Source organism: Pseudomassariella vexata (assembly GCF_002105095.1).
Source record: "Pseudomassariella vexata strain CBS 129021 chromosome Unknown BCR38scaffold_21, whole genome shotgun sequence".
NCBI classification, from domain to species: domain Eukaryota; kingdom Fungi; phylum Ascomycota; class Sordariomycetes; order Amphisphaeriales; family Pseudomassariaceae; genus Pseudomassariella; species Pseudomassariella vexata.
The window spans coordinates 100,670-120,289 of NW_024467976.1; the positions used below are offsets into that span (position 1 = coordinate 100,670).

General features: G+C 51.4%; 5 protein-coding genes across 5 annotated transcripts; 3 read left to right on the forward strand and 2 right to left on the reverse strand.

Annotated features, from left to right (window-relative positions):
- Positions 1–2,554: 2,554 nt before the first annotated feature.
- On the forward strand, positions 2,555–4,625 carry BCR38DRAFT_504515 (glycosyl hydrolase family 61-domain-containing protein; the record flags this gene model as incomplete). Its single annotated transcript, XM_040864901.1, has 2 exons — positions 2,555–3,439; positions 4,207–4,625. The coding sequence occupies 2 exons, from the start codon at positions 2,555–2,557 to the stop codon at positions 4,462–4,464; spliced, it is 1,143 nt and encodes a 380-aa protein (XP_040710326.1). The 3' UTR covers positions 4,465–4,625.
- Positions 4,626–4,807: 182 nt separating this feature from the next.
- On the forward strand, positions 4,808–6,260 carry BCR38DRAFT_414185 (uncharacterized protein; the record flags this gene model as incomplete). Its single annotated transcript, XM_040858904.1, has 2 exons — positions 4,808–5,692; positions 5,787–6,260. The coding sequence occupies 2 exons, from the start codon at positions 4,808–4,810 to the stop codon at positions 6,258–6,260; spliced, it is 1,359 nt and encodes a 452-aa protein (XP_040710327.1).
- A 122-nt stretch (positions 6,261–6,382) lies between these two features.
- On the reverse strand, positions 6,383–7,944 carry BCR38DRAFT_111801 (major facilitator superfamily domain-containing protein). Its single transcript, XM_040853386.1, has 2 exons — positions 7,352–7,944; positions 6,383–7,296 (listed from the first exon to the last, which is right to left on the reverse strand). Exons 1-2 carry the CDS (start codon positions 7,827–7,829, stop codon positions 6,506–6,508), a joined length of 1,269 nt encoding a protein of 422 aa, XP_040710328.1. The 5' UTR covers positions 7,830–7,944; the 3' UTR covers positions 6,383–6,505.
- Positions 7,945–9,238: 1,294 nt separating this feature from the next.
- On the forward strand, positions 9,239–11,345 carry BCR38DRAFT_302138 (fungal-specific transcription factor domain-containing protein; the record flags this gene model as incomplete). The annotated part of the gene is made up of 4 exons (XM_040854573.1): positions 9,239–9,291; positions 9,347–9,385; positions 9,425–10,905; positions 10,960–11,345. Coding segments are annotated over 4 exons (1,959 nt in total), but the record flags the coding sequence as incomplete, so codon positions are not given.
- Positions 11,346–13,146: 1,801 nt separating this feature from the next.
- BCR38DRAFT_528254 (RNA dependent RNA polymerase-domain-containing protein) lies at positions 13,147–17,891 on the reverse strand. The gene is made up of 7 exons (XM_040865420.1): positions 17,135–17,891; positions 16,331–17,075; positions 16,119–16,280; positions 14,473–16,069; positions 14,303–14,417; positions 13,911–14,237; positions 13,147–13,831 (listed from the first exon to the last, which is right to left on the reverse strand). Exons 1-7 carry the CDS (start codon positions 17,488–17,490, stop codon positions 13,318–13,320), a joined length of 3,816 nt encoding a protein of 1,271 aa, XP_040710330.1. The 5' UTR covers positions 17,491–17,891; the 3' UTR covers positions 13,147–13,317.
- Between the last annotated feature and the right edge of the window lie 1,729 nt (positions 17,892–19,620).

Below are 19,620 nucleotides of genomic sequence, written 5' to 3' on the forward strand. Positions count from 1 at the left end.
CAAGGGCCTTAAGTATACAAATTCAACCCCTCAGGATAATACGATGTGGGCCCATTTGTGGGTTGATGTTCGTCATGCCGAGGACCAGGGCGTAGCTATCGCCAAGGGCTTGGTGCACCAGGATCTAACAACCACATTCTCCACATGGACTTGCGTGCCCGTGGTACATCAGCATCAATGTACGCAGAACTTGATTGGAGTGGGCAGTCCTCCATAGAGCGCAGTACCTCGACTTGTAGTACGTAGTGGTGTAAGAGGTTTTCATTCTGACGGCCGCACTTCGCACCCCATGGCAGTAGTTGAGGAGGCTTTATCCATTCAAAATAAAAATTATATCCTAATGAACTAGGGCCCATTGGCTAATATCCCGAGACATATTTCACGAATTCAACGCTGCTACCCAAGTTCTCAGCTTAACATATCCCTGAAACTGGCGACAAGCATAAAGTTGTTATTATCTATTATAGCTTCATTGGCCATACGCTCTGCCTTTTGTTGTGCAACGCAAACTCTCCCATTGTTGCGACTGTGGCGAGAAGAATACACATAGAACAGCCATAGCAAAAGGTCACGAACCGTAAACAAATTCTCCCGAATTCCTGTATCTTGGCGCTTTTTATGAACAACTACGTAGTGTATGCTAACAATTCCCAAAAGATTCAAGAATCACGTTTGGTAAAGCCCATGTCGAAACGTCATCAGCAGACTCAACGAGGTTATGCCACAGATTAAAAAAAGTCGTACCGTGAAACCCGTTCTGTCTGAAGTATTCGGAGTAAACCGTTTCCATCAACGTTATTCTTCAGATGAAGTCCAAATATCGAATTGACCGAAGAATGTGTGGATGATCACGATTTAAAAAACTTACTAGAAGCCGTTGAGAACTCTCGGGTTTGCCCAAAAATAGGTACTGTTTTGCGGGTACTGTTTTGCGCAACGTCGCCTAGTGACGCCTACGGCCACCGTGCCTCTTGACAGGTATGGATGTCACCACGATGGTCTCCTTAATGAGCAACCGTGGGAATGTGAATACCTCTGCCGAGGTATGAATTTCTCTTGGGAGTGGAGCTCGAATTCGGCATGGAGATGATTCACCGGGTAGGTAAATAGATCGTCGCGTAGATCCCAGCTTGACGGTGAACCAAAATTGATTAATGAAGCTTGAACTGACTGTGTTGGGTGGCAATATGGCTAGCAATGCAACGGTACTCAAAGCTTGGGCTCGGCGGATTTGCGTTGCCCCTGGTAGGGCTCCTCTAACAATCGCTTTGATTTAGATATCCGCTAAAACACAGCGGTCTTATTCTTCACATAATTTAGTACCCTAACTTGCCGCAGATGAATTCAAATATAGTAATAGTTAGCTTCTGAAATCTAAAATTCTCGGGATAAGTTTTAATTTTTGTGAGATATTTCAATTGTTCATCTTTTCTGAAAGTGTAGTAATGAGTAATAGAAATCTAGGGTATGAAAACTGTTAGAGCCCTGGTCTAACCTGGTCGATAGGATCCCTGCGCTCCATGGCTCTCATCTGCAAATCTGATAGGATTCATCCCTTCATATCCTTGCCGAGGGCCGGTGCAAATGGGACGACTATGCCAAGCGAGTGGTTCCCGCCTCCATGTTCCGTTTCATTTAGAATAAACCACGAGAAGAATGAGTACAGGGAACCCAGACCCATGGACGGAGCTAGGCCTGAAGTGTAGAAGTTTCCACACCCTTAGCTATATCGACGACGCCGCGGCATGAAAGCGCCGGCCCTAGCGACTCCTTCCACTAGATTTTGGTGACACCGCAGCAAGCTGAAGTTACGGATTCCTCCCATTGTGACGTATCTTGCATTCTCACAACAGCCAGAACCAACATGCGGTTCTAAGGGGCTCGCCAGTGGTTGCGATTGGATGGGGGTGTATTGAGCGACACAATCAGACGAGCCTCGATCGTCGCATCTCACAAGATCTGACCCGACCAGGCCTGAGTAACGCACGCGGCTGGCGGCCCTGCAGTGCCACAAGCGCACAACTTCATCTCATCTGCTTCTCTCTTCACCTGGTAATGGCCCACCAGGTTGAAACCATCACGCGTTCCTTTGGAGCACCAGATAGGGCAGAATGTTGGTCCACCGCCAGCCAATCTCCTCAACCTCGCCACTAAGATGTGTAGCTTCGTCGAGTTGATTGCGGCTACTGTGTGGTCACTATGCACAACGGCATTCCTTTATTAAACTACATGGCAGGGGACGTTAAGCCGGGGTATGAGGCTCAGACTGCTGCTCAGTCACATTCATAAAAGGTGAGACATGTCTCTATGAGTTGCTGACATTCCCTCCTGCTATCTCATCAGGCAGCTTCATGGTCTAGTCTTGCATTCATTCTTTTCACACGCTCACTGCTTCGAGCATACATTCATTCATTCACTACCTGTATAGACTACAGTCAACCCCGTCCATTCATTTTACCTGCAAGCCGGTTACGTTGAAACTCTGCACCTCAAGAAGCAATTCCTATTTCAAGCCATCTTCCTCAAGTAAAGCAACCAAAAACCCATGTTCAAAATGCCTTCCTTCACTGCCACCGCTTTCGCACTGGCTGCTGGTGCCAGCCTCGTATCGGCCCATGGCTACGTTCAGACCATCATCGTAGATGGCACCACGTACGCCGGTTTCGACGTGACTAGCACCCCTTACATGGACGACGCCTCCAAGCCTGACTCCATCGGCTGGTCCACGTCGGCCACGGACCTGGGCTTTGTTGCCCCTGATGCGTACGCCAGTGGCGACATTATTTGCCACCGTGACGGTGCCAACGCCGCCATCTCGGCGGAGGTTACCGCCGGTGGCACCGTCCAGCTCGTCTGGAATACCTGGCCCGAGTCTCACCACGGCCCCGTCATCGATTACCTGGCCAACTGCGGTGATGACTGCTCCACTGTCGACAAGACCACTCTTGAGTTCTTCAAGATTGACGCATCTGGTCTCCTTGATGACACCACTGCCCCGGGCAGCTGGGGTTCCGACAAGCTCATCAGTGACGACCTGACCTGGACCGTCACCATCCCCTCCACCTTGGCCCCTGGCAACTACGTCCTCCGTCACGAGATGATTGCTCTGCACTCGGCTGGAAACTCTGGTGGTGCCCAGAACTACCCTCAGTGTGTCAACTTGAAGGTCACCGGTGGTGGCTCCGCCGCCCCTACCGGCACCTTGGGTGAGGCCCTCTACAGTGCAGATGACGCCGGTATCCTCGTCAACATTTACCAGAGCCTTACATACTCCATGCCTGGTCCCAGTTTGGCGTTTGGGTCGGAAGCAGATTCAGACTCTGGCGCTGCCACTTCTTCCGTTGCCACCAGCGCTGCTGCCGCTACCAGTGCTGCTGCTACCGCTACCTCCCCCGCTGCCGCAGAGACCACGGCTGCCGCCACCACCACCGCCGCCCCTGTAGCTATCTCCACCGCTGAGACATTCGTTGTCCCTACTTCATCTGCCAAGGCCAGATGCAGGCGCTCTCACGCTCGCGCCCTGAAGCAATAAGTTTGAGATTTATGGGTTCTGATTGACCACTATGAGGAACGGTTGGGGCTTGATGGAGAACTTCTTTTCTTGTAAGAATTTGTTCAATATTGTACGGAGAACCATTAGTAGACATGGCATGAAAGCAATGGGCGTATTGACGAACATATTCATGATGATAAAACCTTGTTTTGAGTGATGATACATAGATATCGATCTGTGATATGCGTGTTAGTGCGCAGAAAATCGCAATGGGCGGCTTTCAGTGAAATACCTGGCTGAAACTGATTCGCAGTGGATGGGTGTATATCATTCTTATTACCCAGTGACCTGTATTGAGGATAAATAGGCTTTTAAGATCAGCGTGGTAGGAAGTATAATGAGCTTTTGGGATGAGTCTGATATCGTAATTTGATCGCGTTAGTTGACTAGAACTTCACCGGCGGGTGATATTAGATGAGCTATGGAGGTGTAGTCAAAAATGCAACAGTATGCTATTATATCTTCAAGTCTATTGGCTAGATAACAAGTCAGACAACTTTCGAACAATTCTGCAAGAATCCAATCATCCCTCTATCCAACGTCTTAATATAGCATTCTTCCCATAACCAAGCATACCCAAAATCTAGGATTGTCATTATCGGTGTCTAGGGGGTAATGAACCGTCGGGCCGAATCGAGGCGATACTAACACAGATCGGAAGCAGACTTCCGGACCCTCCAGCCCCCACCCCTCCACGCAAAAACGGACGGCGTCGTAAGCCAACATCTGTACTTCGACGCTCTGCGGCCAACCATTACTTCTTTCCATATTTGCACTTGACTGCAGCTCTGCAGTGTGATATATGTTGGATAACGACCAGCGCAAGGGTCGGCGCTGCAGTGAGACAACGGCACAGCACCACTACCATCATGTCACTCATTCCCATTGGCCACCTGTCGATGACATTCTGAGATCTCGTGCTACTCTCCAACACCAAATGGCGAAAATGTGCAGTCAAGAACGACTGGTTCCGTCAAAGATCGACTGGGGAATCGCGGTTCTGCTGAAAGGCGTGTGTGTGTGTGTGTTAGTCGATCCGAAGGCGCCTCCACCATCAATGATACTCGATTCCACAGTCAGCATGACAAAGTTGCATAAAAAATCAACATTTCTCAAGAAAAGCAATACGATAGCCGATATAGGACTGTCGGGCCTTTGCTCATGCACGTTGATTGATATACCACCCATATACGCATCTTCATCGTTGCTTTTGGTACGACTTGTTTGTCTTCTATGTGCCTCACGTTGGGAATAATGGCGACCCAAACTCAACAGAACAAACAACCACCACTCCAAGTTGCCATCATTGGAGCCGGCATAGGTGGGCTCGCGCTCGCCGTTGGTCTCCTTCACCAAGGCGTGCCTTTCACTCTCTACGAAGCCGCAAAATGCTTCAGCACCGTCGGCGCCGGTGTTGGTCTCGGACCCAACGCGCTCCGTGCCATGGAAGAGATCCAGCCTGGATTCAGGAAGCTCTACGGTTCCATATCAAGTGGTAATGTGACGCCAGGGAAAGACCACGCTATGATGGACGCCCTGCTCGTCGAGGAAGGCTTTGGAGAGAAACGTGGGTGGAAACCCGTGTCATACGGAGCAGCTTGTTATGAGAGGACGTCGGCACACCGGAAGGATCTGTTGGACATTATCACCGGGTCCATTCCGAAGGAGAATTTGAGGTTCGGGAAGAGGGTGACGACCCTGTCTCAGACGGACAGAGGTGTAGTAATTGCATTTGAAGATGGCGAGTTTGCTGAGGCGAGCTGCGCCGTCGGTTCGGACGGAGTAAAAGGCATGTCTCGAGGGGTGGTCCTCGGAGAGAGGTGGCCAGAGTTGGTGAACGCAACATATACGGGGAGATATGTCTACAGGGCAGTGATTCCCATGCAAAAAGCCATGAAGATCATGAGCAAGGACCTGGATGGCCATGAGAGGGCAGGGGATGCCAAAATGTTCATGGGCGATCAGTGCATCATCGTCACGTTCCCAATATCAAAAGGGAAAGAGTGCAACATGGTGTGTTTCAAGATGGACGACAAGCCTTGGATGTATCACGAGTGGACGAAGCCCGTGACAAAGGATTTGATGCTTAGTGACATCTCAGAATTAGGCGTGGACAGAAGGCTTGTCAAGCTGCTCGAAGTACGTTCCTCCTCTTGCATCTCTCCTGGCTTCAACCCTAGTGGCAAGGGGTTTGGCATCCTATGATATTGGGCATAAACTAACACCAAAGAAGTTTGCCAATCCAGTACAATGGGCACTGCACGATCACCTCGCCACACCAACCTACTTCAGTGGCCGAGTCTGCCTTCTTGGCGACTCGGCTCACGCAACACTCCCTCACCAAGCTGCCGGCGCTGGGCAATGCATAGAGGATGCACTCGTTCTGTCTCGTCTACTCGGTCTAGTGTCATCTCCAAATCAACTCGAGACGGCTTTCTCTGTTTACGATGGCATTCGTCGACCACGAGCCCAGCGTGTAGTGCGGACGAGCCGCGAGGCCGGGGACATCTGCGCACTAAAAGCCCCTGGTATTGGGGACGACATGGATAAGATTGTTGCGAATCAGTGTCAACGATATCTGTGGATCTGGGAGCATGATTTGTTGGACGACGTGGTCCGAGCCGAATCGGAGTTTAGGTCGCGAACGGGGAAAGAGACCCCGGGACAGCAGCCTACGGGAAGCCTGGTGCTTGCGGTTGCAGTCTGAGTTCGGCGAAGGCATTTTAAATGACTTCAAGATGGTGCGGACGGGAGAAAACCCCCCCAGCCTAGGACGATGAACTTGTGAACGCATTCCAATTTGTGCTTTAGAGACCAATATCCATGATTCCGAGACCGTGGGGTTATCAGGCTTGAGCCCTGCCAGTCCCACAATGATCGACTGAAAGCTAAGGGCATTAGCTCTGAGTGCTTACCATCAGATGCGTCATAAAAGACCTCCATATTTCTATACTAAAATCTGAACCACGGCCCCTTGGCTCTTATCTCCTCCCCCTTCCACATAAACATCCCACAGCCAATGGGAGCAAATAAAATTGGCAGCACTGCATAAACTATATAGGGTACCTTCGCCCCCCCTGGAGCCTTAATCCAATAGGGTGTGTAAAAGGGCGGATGATATGCCATTAAATTCAGACAACACTGAAAACAGACCGAGATCTCGGCTGCATTCCCCGGGTAGCATTCCGTGATATACGTCATAAGCACCGTCAACATGATCTCCTGGCCCGCGGTAAAAATTGCGATGCCCGCCAACGCGGCCGCCCAATGAGTGGGATAGTTGAGCTCCAGACCATACAAAAGTACCCCTGCAGAACTGGTTACCAAGCCGGGCAGCGTCAATGGCAGAAGGCGTTCAGGTTTCCACCTGCGCCCCTTTTTCAAATCATGCTGAACGACCAGATCGCAGAGTGGGCCAGCGAAGATCTCGCCCAGAACGGCCCCGATGAGCCCAGAGAAGGAGCAAAACCCGATCTGTTGCGTGTTAAAGTGCCAGCGCGAGTCCGCGCCGAAGTTGAGCGGGAACCCGGCCGTATTGGCTACTTCTGTCATGGCGGCGATGGCGAACCAGAGCGATGGCAGGAGGACAGCTGGGTAGGCAAACATGGCGAATGGGCGAGTGAAGAGGTACGACCACGACTCTTGAGTGGTGGGTTTGCGGAAGCCGAATCGTGATGATGGCATGGTTTTGGGCTTTTCAGGGGTAGACTGAGCTTGAGAGCGGTCAAATATGGTTTCAGGGACTATAGCAAGATTAGTCTAGACTCGTAAGTCATGAGTGAAGGTGCCAGAAAGTACCAAGTAAGAACTGGAGGATCAGTACAACCACGTATATCACAGATGAAATGTACATGGCCCATCTCCATCCCAACCTGGGCTGATACTGCAAGCTTCCGCCAGCTACGCCACCAAGATAGGGGGAGCACACAAGCAGGAAGGTGTTTATACCCATCCTCGTCCCCTTCTCATGCAGGAAGAACATGTCAGATATCGCAGCGGGCCCAATGCAAATAGCAGAAGAAGCGCCGAAAGCCATGAGGATGCGGCATCCTAGTGCTTGTCCATACGTCTCTGCCCTACCCACAACAATGCCAAATACGATGGCAACGACGCTGCCGACCATAAGAATCGGACGTCTTCCGTACCGGCGACTAAGGGGAATCCAGAAGAATGGCGAGATGGCAGGGACCACCGAGGATGCCGAGGCCACATAAGTGCCTTGAGTCGAAGTTACGCCGAATTGCTTGGCTATGCCGATGGCTCCAGGTGCTAGCATCGTCCCCGTGAACTTGACGAAGAAGGATCCCAGACCGAGAACGGCGAGCGCGGCGTGCTTTTTGGCAAAACTCCAGTTCTAAGAGTACGTAGTCAGCTATTGTCCTGAGCCAAGGTGTCAGTTACGGATGCGGATGACTTGGATGGCCAGATTGGTTGCAGGAGTGGCCTTTTGCGGCACAAGACGCACAAGGGGCTCATCTGGGTCATCCGTCGGTTGCGGAATTAGCAATGTTCCATCCATGGCCCTCTTCACACTTGTATCTCCAGGACCACTTCCGACACTTTGTGACTGTATCACGGCATGCAAGTTTTGCACCTCGCCGACAGTGCTGGACTGACGGGAAATTGAGGGCCTCATACCAACCTCTTTCCCCACAATCTCCGCCGCAGACATCCCGAGATTCGGAAAACTAGGCTCAGACCACAGTTGACAAACTAGACAAAGTATGAGGGATGACTAAGCACAGCAGCTCAGGGTATAATTGTCTAGTTTTGCAAACGCGGCACCTAAACCTTATACCACCCATGAAACAATTACTTCGGCATCTAAGTCTTATCTTTCCTAGACAGCGGCCAAGATAACCACCACGATTGTGACGACAGACAACACTAGGTGTCCGTGGACGGTGTGCATGTAATTGGCTACTTGGAATAGAGCTACATGCAGCTTACAGGCGCAAGTAAAGTGGCTTTGAAGTATACGAGTGAAACTGTGTCAAGCATGGCAACCAACCTGCAGTGAGCGGTGGTGCTCAGATTGCAAGGGCTAGCCTGGGTAACTTGGGTAACCTGGGTATTCTGGTGCAGAGTCGGCATGGTCGGAGAGGGGCATGCGACGTACGTACCCACAGCGCGTCCAGCTCACCAGAGATGGTGATGATCAGCACCGGTCGATAACCCTGGGAGACAGATAACTTCTGTGCAACCGGAAGACATCACGAAGTACTGTGATCTCGACCGCAGGAGAATCACTCTGAAGTATAAGCAATGCAGGAAATGTCTTGGCTCCACAAGCGTTATAACAAAACTCTAACGGATGATATCTTTAGAAACGGTCCAGGGTCAGTGAAGGTTATTTCCACAGTGCCAAGTGGCTCCAGATATATCCGCGAAGCTTGGTCCCGGCAATTGCGGAGATTCTTTCTATTTGCGGAAGCCAGCAGCCGAAGGCTGTTTTACTGTTTGTTTTATTTATAGTTTTATTGACCGAGCATCGGCGGATTCATGGTATTCAAACCCATGATGTTCGCCTAGCATCACCGCATGTGAGCTCCGTAAGCCAGCTTCCGCCGTGCCCCCCTTGCCGCGTACCATCCTGCCGCATGTCCCACATAGCCTGGCTTGCACCTGAGGACTCACAAAGACAGGCGGCCGTGGAGCGACCGGAGAGAGCGTGTGACCATGCCGAGCCGTCGCGTGCCACCGGAGCGTCGGAAGCGGACCGAGATCAGTTGTGACAAGTAAGATAAAGTTGTGCATTATCTCCAAGGGCTGACTAAGTAACACGAACTTCAGGTGCAAGTCTAGAAAACAGAAATGCCAACGTCCAGTAGAGTCGCAAAATGCAAGTGGCCCTGGGACGGGCGGCGATAGTCACGCCTCGTGCCGGTACTGCCAGACCCACGGCTTTGAGTGCGTGACGACACAGACGCGCAAAAAGCGCAACTATGCGTCGGTGGAAGGATTGGGCGCAAGACTTGGTCTGCTCGAGAGTCTGGTCAAGGGACTCGTGCCCGAGGTGGACACATCAAGCATCAATGGCATGCGAGCCCTGGGGAGCTCGCTCGGCATCCCGCTACCGCCACCAGAGACCGTAGAAACGGTAGAGACGGCAGACGGCGACGAAAGCGCCGATCAAGAACTCGCGCCAGCTTCGCCTGAGGAGATGCCGGTACTGAGGGACCAGCAGGGGCAGACGCAGTACATCGGTCCCGCGAGCAGTTATCTGTTCCAGATCAAGATCCGCGCTCTCTTTGCAGGAGGCCAGCCTAGTGGTCAGGGGCAGTTCTTTCTGTTTGGGAGCAACCCGACAGAGAAGGCGTGGGTGGGCGAGGTGACGGGTCTGGGGCGCGAGTTGAGCTCGGGCCGGAGTCCAGTCACCAACACTTCCGAGTCGTCTTCCGGCATGATTGAGGATGTTGCCGAGAGGGGCGAGACTTCACCCCAGTCGGCTCTGGGTGACATCATCGACGGCGTCGTTCCGGATCCCCTCATTGCGGCTTTTTTCGATCACATCCACGCCGACTTCCCCGTGCTACACGAGGCGTCTTTCCGGGAGGATTATGAGCGGTGTTGTCTGCAGCCGTCGTTGCTAACTTCGGAGGTCGACCCTACCTGGATCTGCAGTCTCCTATGCGTCTTGCTCCTGGGGAGACGCACCATTCAAGTCGATAATATGTCTTCACAACAAGGCCAAGAAGCCGAGGATCGTTGGTGGCGCAAGGTGCAAGCTTTGTTGCCCAGCGTCATCTTTATATCGAGCATATCAGCTGTGCAGGCCCTGTTGCTGGTGTCCCTGCACCTGAACAACACCAACCATCGCGACTCCTGCTGGACATTGACAGGAGCGGCCGTCCGGATCGCCATTGCCATTGGTTTGCACCGAGACACCAAAGCTTCGACGCACACCCCGTTACATCGCGAGCTGCGCAAGCGACTGTGGTGGACACTGTATCAATTCGAGCTGATGCAGGCCGCCTCTCTCGATCGCCCCAGCGCCATCGACGATGCAGCCTGCACGGTCAGCACTCCTCGAGAAGCTACTCTGGGAATGGGGTCATCTGAGAGCATGGTCTATTCGAGCCGACTGCTCGTCATGCTTTCGCAAGCATGTCGTGTCGTGCGCGTCATGAACAACCATGCCGAAGTCGGGGAGAAGAGTTACAGCGGCCCCCTATCCCCAGCAGCGGCACTGATCCGTGACCTGCAGCGATGGAAGGAAAGTCTACCGAGACATCTCTCTCTCGATGCCGTAAGTGGACAGTCTCCTTCGTCACAGCGTACCGTCATTTTGCTGCACGTACAATACTATCACGTCGTTTCCGTCGTGACGCGGAATGCTATGTTGGCGCTGGGTAGTCGGCTTTTCCCCTGCGAGGATGCCGAGCCAGGAGACGGGTCAAGCAAAGTGGCGTACGCTAATGCCATCAAGAGGCTCAGCCTCAATCCAACCCAAAATACTATCTCAGACCTGTCAGACGTGTGTGCCGATGGTGCCCAGGAATCCGTCCGCCTCCTTCTCCGACTGGACTCCATCGGTGGGTTTGACCCGGTGACATGGTGGGACTTTTACTTCTTGTACGCCGCGGCTCTGGTGCTCGTGCTCAACATCATGTGTGAGGCGAAAAGGTCCAACGATATTCCAATGTATCGCTCCCGCTACCTGTCTACGGCTGTGTCTCTACTTGCCGCATGTGCGGAGCTGGCGGCCAAGGTGCTCCGGGATCCCATGGTACCAGGGACGAATCGGCGCTACGCAGTTGTCATCGATGAGCTGAACCGCATGAGCCGAAACTTTGCTGAGGCACAAATTGTTGGCCCGTCAAACCACGCAACGGATTTCACGGCGCCGGTGCAGCAGCCAGAGCCGGGATTTAAGATGCGCACTCCGCCCACAACGGCAACCGGACCATACGTGAGCAGAAGAAGCAACATGGACATCGATCCAGACACGGCTGCAGCAGCCGAGACGCTGAACGACTTGGGTATCCCACAGATGCAGCCTATGCAGTCCAATCCCGAGCTGCAATTCACCCCCTACATGTCAGCCAACTTTGGTTTTGGCGATGGGCCGTGGGCCTGGCGAGAGGGGCAGTGGAATGACATGGCCACCATATTGTTGGGAGGGGAGTATGGAGGTGTTGGATATTCTGGGCCTTAGAAAAAGAAGAGGAAAATGAAGCAACAGGCGATTGATTGATTGATTGATTGTATTGCGTACGGGCGTTTGTTCTTGGCGGGACTTTGTCCGCCATGAATGCATTTGCTCCGATGGAACAAGGGTGGCTGAAACAGACAATAAACAAGATATGTTCGGACGGAACAAGCAACGGTTTGTACATGGGTGTGGCGTTTGCTGCACCAGTACATGATTCGCTGGATACACGAGGCAGTGTACGTCGGAGGGAAGGAAGTAATTGATGAACACGATTTGGAATGAACAAGGTGGCATGGGACTTTCAGTGGCGCCGTGGACGGTATTCGATGGCGGGCTGACGATGGGTGACGGTCCCCCAAGGTAGCCTCCGGCTCAGGATTTCTGAAACCATGGCCAAGATCTGGTAGCCGTTGGGTACACAATACGGTACAACGCAACCAGGCAACCACAAAGGAGTGCCCGAGAAGGATCCAAGCTTGCCCAATAATTTCCTGCTCCAAGTAGTGTATCGATTTCACAGCTGCACCTCCCTCAGATCTCCCCGACAAAGTAACAAACGGCGACCAACGACTCGTTCATAACCGCGTGTCCTAGGTTTGCCATATCTCATCCACTTCGCCCTCATCCTCCTGCCATTCACTTCAACGACACACTTATCATCAACCTGGCCTCCGTTTATAACCAACAATCCGTAAATGTCAGTCCACACATGGTGCTAAGAATTCTCTTGGCAACACCAAGACCCTTGGCCAGTAAAGTCGAGTGTTCCCAGGTTGGCAGCTAAACTGGGTCCTTGGAAAGTAGTTTGTAAGTCAAGCCTGTTCAATTTGACGCGTTCCTGTTATATAAAGGACATACTTGCGAGGAGGTGGATGACAAACGTCTCAACATGCTCCTGAATCAGTTTCAAAGCTTAAGGTTCAAAAGTGACGGTGGGCAAGTACTTCTGGCCGACCTCTTGAATATATCGGGCGAATATGTCTTGAGGGGATGGCAAAGCCTTGGCAATGTTCACAATAGTGCACGAGAATATGGACGAGATCACTACTTATCTGCTGCGGAGCGACCTTGAGCGTTCGGGGAGTGTCCGAGTCCAATATATATCTCAGAATGACTGCAGTGGAATTAATTGCCCGTTGCACATCTGCCATTGGCGCCGTGGTGAGGGGTGTTACCGGTAGTCTTATCGGAACTCACTTTGAAGAGAGTGCGAAGGTTTATCGGATCATGTATGAGGAATCGGGACGCAGCTCCAGTGGATCGGCACACTATCAGAACAAGATAAGCGTAAGCAGTCATGTATCAAGTAAGACAGGGCTAGAGCTATTTGTTGCCACAATGATATGAGCATTTGGCTTCCATCAGTGAGGAAACTATATCATTTATGGATTAGGTATTTGTAACCTGGTAATTGCGTCGGAGAATACAGGGACAGTGTGCTCGTTGCAGTCGATTCAATATCTGCCAGGCTACTTGCGTATCTAGTTATCCATCTACAACGCCAGCTGTGCGTGATAGGATCGATTTCACAGCATAAGCGTTCGTCCTTCCTTGCTTGGACGAACACGTCAGTGCAGTCATGCAAATAAAATAGTGTACATGTCGCACATTATCTGCCAGTGCGAACGCCAACGAAGCTATCGCTAACAGCTGCCATACCAGCCATGATTTCGGCTCGGTTGACAGCAGCATCGAGCTCCTTGAGAACGCAACAAGCGGCAATCACCTTGAAGCTTTGCAGCTCAAAGCCACGGCCACGACCCTGCCCATTGCTCTGCACCGTTTCGCAGCCAACGTTCAGACAGGCGAGGCTGAGAGCCAGCGGGTCTTCGTTATCGGAGGCATTACGATTGATAGAGGGCGCTTCGGTGGTGTCACTTTCACCATCATCATCATTGTCATCAGCAGCGATAGAGTCCATGCTGCGCTTGCGCAACAGAGCCGCTGCCCACTGCGCGATACGATCAAACTCGTCTTTGAGTCGAAGTGACATGTCACGCTGTCGGCGGTTTTGGACACCCGACTTGTTGAAGATAGTTCCGGTAAAGACCTCAAGTTCTGTCAGGGGCTTTGCTGCATGTTCCGAGTAGTCGACCATGGCGTTGTTTATGGCGTCCTCGTATCTAAACAGTGGAATATCAAGTCAGCCAAGTTTATGATGACATCATTTGCGGAAGCAATGGTTGCGTGGTGGCAACTTACGTGGCTCGAATTCCCATAGCCTTGGAGGCTAAACGTTCCCAGGCAATCTTGCCAATATAGATCGCGCAGAGCCTGTTGACGTCAGCGAGCAGCGTGCCCCAGACATCCGGACCGCGTGTGGTGTGAGGAGCCTTGACGTGTTCGCTCCATATCTTCTTCTCGTCTATGGCACGGTACAGCTGTCCGAGGATTTTCTCTGAAGCATAGTACTGGAATTGTGGCCCCATGTCATCGTCCTCGTCGTTTTGGTCCGATGAAGGGGCGATTGGGGCTTCAAAGTAGATCTCGGTACGGTTCTTTATATTAGCGGGCGGTGCGGGAGCGAGGCTAGTGTTTGTCCAGATGTCAGTCTGGAACAGTGCTTACGATGGCCTAGGATAACGGTAACTTACAAATCAGGGCGGTATCGGTTGTACTTGATGCCGCGGAGTTGTGACATATCCACGGGGATACCCGTCTTGGAATAATCGACACCCGTGGAATGCAGCTGAGCAAGCAGCATACAATCTTTAAGTAAAAAGTTAGTTCCAAAAATGAATAGCCATATGCCAATGTCACTCACCCTTGTCGACAGTCCCAGCCTCTCTCTGGTCAGCCAAGATCATGTGCTTCACAGCAATGAGCCCTAGCTGGTCCGTGGACATGAAATTGATAAAGAAATCGCTCATATCCTCTCGCTCGACCGGTCTCCCGATGTCCCGCGGATCTACGCGGGGGTAGTCTGCCGGTTCGAAGAGCCTCTTGCATTCTTGGACAGCACCGTGATCCCAAATAGCATTGTAGATATCGCCATCCAAGTCGCCCCCACTGAGACAGCTCGGCAAGTCCCTGGTACCTTTACGAGAGAAGACGATGCAGTTCTTCAATGCCCGTAAAGGATGGCCGGGGGGAGGGATGTGATTGAAAGCCAACTGTATATCGCCAGGATGCAAAGCAGGTGAGCGTGTAACAATCATCTCGCGGTCGTTCAAGTCGGCAGCACTGCCTCGGACGTAGGAGGCACGATCGAACGTCACGTAAATACTGCCCTCCTCAAGGAAGCCCGTTTCGTCCATGATACCGAAGAGCGTCACACCTTGGTCGATGGGGATCCTGGCTTTATGCTTGAGCAGACGCAGTTCCTGCAACACAGCCGCCTGCACCACGGATCGGAGGAAATCGTCATTTTTGTAGCAGGTGCCGATTTTATCAAGACGCTTGATCAGCTGCGGCAAGCCAACTTGGTCAGCAATCTTCCGGTGCTTTAAGAATGCAACGCTATTGTGGGTGTGTGCCGTGATGAGGCGTAGACGCTTCAGCTCGCGATTCTGGGCGTTTAGGAACCAGGCATCGGGCACCCCCATGTCTTCAAGAATCTTGATCATCTGACGATTCAGAACCATTGGAATAGGCTTTTTGGCCATATCGCAGATCTCTAGATTCTCAATAACATCACTCTGGAACTTGACCATGGAGTGGCGGAGGAAAATGGCCTTAGGATGAACATTGCCTATCCTCTCATCTAGCCCGAGCATGCCCTTGGCCCCCCCTAAACGGATTTGAAAACAAGTTGGGGCCGACTTGGCGATGCGCTGGGGCATGGCGGCATGGATCGCCTCCATGACTTGACGGGAGATGGTACCCACGCCATCACTGAAGACGCGCTTCTCGTCTTTGGACTTGACATCAGCCATCTGTACGCTGGTTATACCCTCCTGAGCCAGGGAAATGGCAAAAGGTGTCTCGGAAAAGGCCTGGCCTATCCGAGCGGCACAGCGGGCAGGCGATTGGATGTGACTGAACTTTCCCAGACCCCGTATCACCGTGACATACGTCTCCAAAGATCCATTGTGTACGAATGAAGCCATGAACCAGGCCGCGTGGCTTCGAAGCGACGAGTGGGAAAAGCCAAGGAAGCCGTATACGCGCCCGCCAATCGACAAGCCGTTGGTGAAAATCTGCTTAAACCGCTCGTAGATGCGCTGGTTCGACACTTCAGCATTGAAATGTAAGTCTCTGCCATCTTCATCGCAAAATTGCATCCGTACGAAATACTCGGTGTGATCCGGGAACCGTCGAAGAATGCGGTTCTTGGCTTCCGGCTCTGGACCACCTAGTGCTATGCTTGTCGGCGTCACCTGTACCTTGTACACCATGGTGAGATTTTGGCGCGCCCTCTCCTATATACCTAGGTCAGTATTTTGTCGGATGAGGCGCAGGGTAACGCACTGATATTAACTCTTTGGCCACACCCTGGCGTATCTCCTTCTCATTTTCTTGAAGATAGTCCCAAAGCCCATCGACAGAAAATGTTGAAGCTGGAGTTTCAAAGCTGGGGAACGGAATCTGCAAAAACAACTTCTTGACAGCTTGCCCAGAAATTGAATAGGTCTGCGATGAATAAGTTAGTTGCATGTAGTGAATAATGAGCTGTTACTTACGTTTGAGGCCACATTGGAAGGCCCATTATCATCAACTGCGCCGTTCTTGGCAATCTTTACCATGAGTTCCTGGACCGTCCAGGGCAGAAGGTAGCCATTCTTGACCAAAGCCTCAAGCTGATAAAGGACGTTGAAGGAAATCCGTCCGACGTATTCAGACACAGCTGCATTGAAAGCCCGCAACCCATCGGTTAGACTCTTCTGCTCGTAAGGAGGTACGAAGGCAAACTCATGGGTAACGATAGACAGGAGATCCCGCAGACGCAACTTTTGGACATTGTCATGGAACCCGTCCTGCCAGGCGGAAATGCGGTATACCAAAGATTGTCCCAGAACTTGGTGGTGCTGACGTGAACCGTTAGGCAGCGCCACAAGTCTGGTTCGGGTTGTCTTCAGGTTTTGATTGACTTCAGTCCGGATGGCGAGGGCGTCCATCATGACGGCGTTGGGGTCGGCTACTTCGAAGAAACGCGGCGACTCCCAAAGAGTCAGTGTCAAAGTTGTCATCCGAGGAGAAGCAACAACGGAATCGATGATTCGAAAGGGAAATTCTACTCTGATCAATCCGCCGCGGCTATTGAAGGTGATAATGAGTGCATTCTTGACGAACTTGGCAACACCTTGTGGGGTTGACCACTCCACCTCGGGAACATAGACTAGGTCGTCCTTAAAGTAGCTATAGTAACCGCAGGAGAGAAAATGGGCGCCGAAGATGACCTTGGTGTCTTCAGGCGGCTTGGGTTGACTTCATGAATTTAAAAGTTAGTGATGCATGCCCACATGAGGCATTCTTTCCCGACTTACTGTTGCTCTTGGCCGTTACGACGATCCTCGGCGACCTTGGCCAGGGCCTTGAGGGCGAAGGGATCAAGGGAGTTCTTGCTAGGCGTACAGTAGACAGCTCTGTTGAAGATTTGCAAGCGCGCTCTCGAACGAGGCTTGCCGCCGGGCGTGAAACCCTGGATGAGCTGCTCTCCATACTTTCGCAGGAATTTATCACCGTCTTTGGCGTGCAGGAACAGAATGCTGCCGAACGGCTTTCTACGTTGGCTCTGGCATGCCCAGTCGCTAATGCGCAAGGGTTGGATTAAGGGCATTAGCTGGCTCTTCAGACCTTGGTCTGTAAGATCAGTAGGTAGATTTCGCATGAAGACCTCCATGGCAGCGGTTTGGCGATGGTTGAGCCGATCTCTAACGGAGTCCAGATGAGGTGATAATTGCGAAGGAGAACATGAGGGTGATGGGACCGTCCCGCTGAATTGCAAAGTGCCGGCCTGCTAAATAAAACTTCGCAGGCTTTCAAGCCCACTACAAACTGGCTGCGTGATGCGGCTGCCTGCACATGGTGTATCCGCTTATATTGTCGTCTTCCCCGCAAACTGGCGATGCTGCAGTCGTCCTGGATCACAACTCATGCTAGAGGCCAATCACTAAGTGGTGGGAACTTCGGACACCCCTTTCGGCGCTGCCCGACTGGTTGTCGCAGTAGCTTTGAAGTCTCACAATTGTGCAGCAGACAAAGACCTCTTTCGTCCTGTAGCTCATTAAGACAACTGCTATTTGTGAGGCCAGTGCAAACGATGGATTTTTAAGGCAGGTGCAGGCTAGACAAAGGCATCGCCCCATCAGGAGCTCATGTTAAAATCACGTTACAATTCTAATACAATAATAGTAAAGCTATCCTGAATTATTATTGTTCTAAGGGATTAAATAACTAAAAGTATAATGTACCCCACAGTCTAACTAAACACTTCCCTGTATTTCCGTATAACCTAGTTTTCGTCGCTTATTTTCTATATTTTACTGTAGTAGGTGCGGAATTAGTAGCCTGAGGTCACGGCAGGGTAAACCTGAGACACGTGAGATACTTTGGTACCCTTGTGCGGCTTGGACTCCCACCTGTACTTCCTTTATTCATCTACGTATGTAGCCGGTGTCACGACCTGGGTTGCATCGCATTGGTATAGACCTCGATTAGGTGCTATCGACGAAGATTCTACTCTGGGGAGCGAAGGAAAGAAGATGACAACTTAGGTTTGAGGGAGCGCGACTAAGTCATCCACGCTTGGCGGGGCTCCTACAAGGGTTATGATTGGCTTCCCATCCGACACTGCCACGGCAGGTGTTCCAGCTGTAAGTCACCTGGTTGTAGTGAGTCTGCGAGGGTTGACCGTCACAAGAGGCACAGAGTCAGAGTAGGACACGAGTCCCCCATCTTCACGCATCATCATCTCCTTCTTATCTATATCTTCACCTTCGCTTTTCAGTCAGTTATTTAGTTATTTTAGTTATTCAGCTTATCTTTACGTTCGAGATCCTATTATCACGATACGAGTATCAGAGGCACATCCGACCAACTCGCGCACCAGACGTATAAGAGCTTCACTCTTATAACCAGTACCACGATCTTCGTCTGATAAGACCACCAGATGGGATCTGTTGGTACTGGAGCCGTCTGTTCAGTGTGTTAGGTGGTAGGTATATCCTACTGACCGCCTGACCCCGTTTCATTAGCCTAGGGGCTTAGTCCTTCCTTGTTACGATTATGTCAGTGGATCGCAATGTATAGGTGTCGGCCATCGGTCTACATAGACAAGAGGGTTCGAATCGTGGTTACAACGACCTAATTGAACCGGGGACATGCTAGAATTATAGCCTAGTAAGGTGACCGTGCGCGAGAGCGGCAACTACCTCCTAAAGTATGCTGATAAGTGCGGGGTACACGCATGTGACCGGTGTCTGCTATGTGCGCACGCTGTATTTAGGAGTGTTAATGACTGATACCATGTTCCTTAACTATGTTCCTGTAGTGGCATTTAGGATGTTCCCGTGAGCTAGGATAGCCCAGAGGGATCCGTGATGCTTGGATCGTTCCAGCGAGGATTTAATCGGATAACATCTAAAGTCGGTGTTAAACCTTCGATAGAGTCTCGAGGTCGAGTTTCTTGGAATGGGGTATAAGGGGGAAATAATACAGTAGTTAGACGTTCTACTAAAAAGAATCCATAGCCCTATACCGATATTAAACTGATGCGAGTGCATATGGGGTGTGAATTGTTGTATTGGGAAAGGATGGCCAGGTCAGCTATTCTGGCCTGGCCGAGCTCTTTTATAGCTCTTATCTATCTTATCTATAGCTGTAGGGTAACCCTCCATGGGGTCACGTATCATAAACTTAACCTCCGTATTAAGTTCAGAAAGCTGATAGTGCGAGGGAAAAACATTAGTTACGAAAGATACTGAAACGGGGTCAGGCGGTCAGTAGGATATACCTACCACCTAACACACTG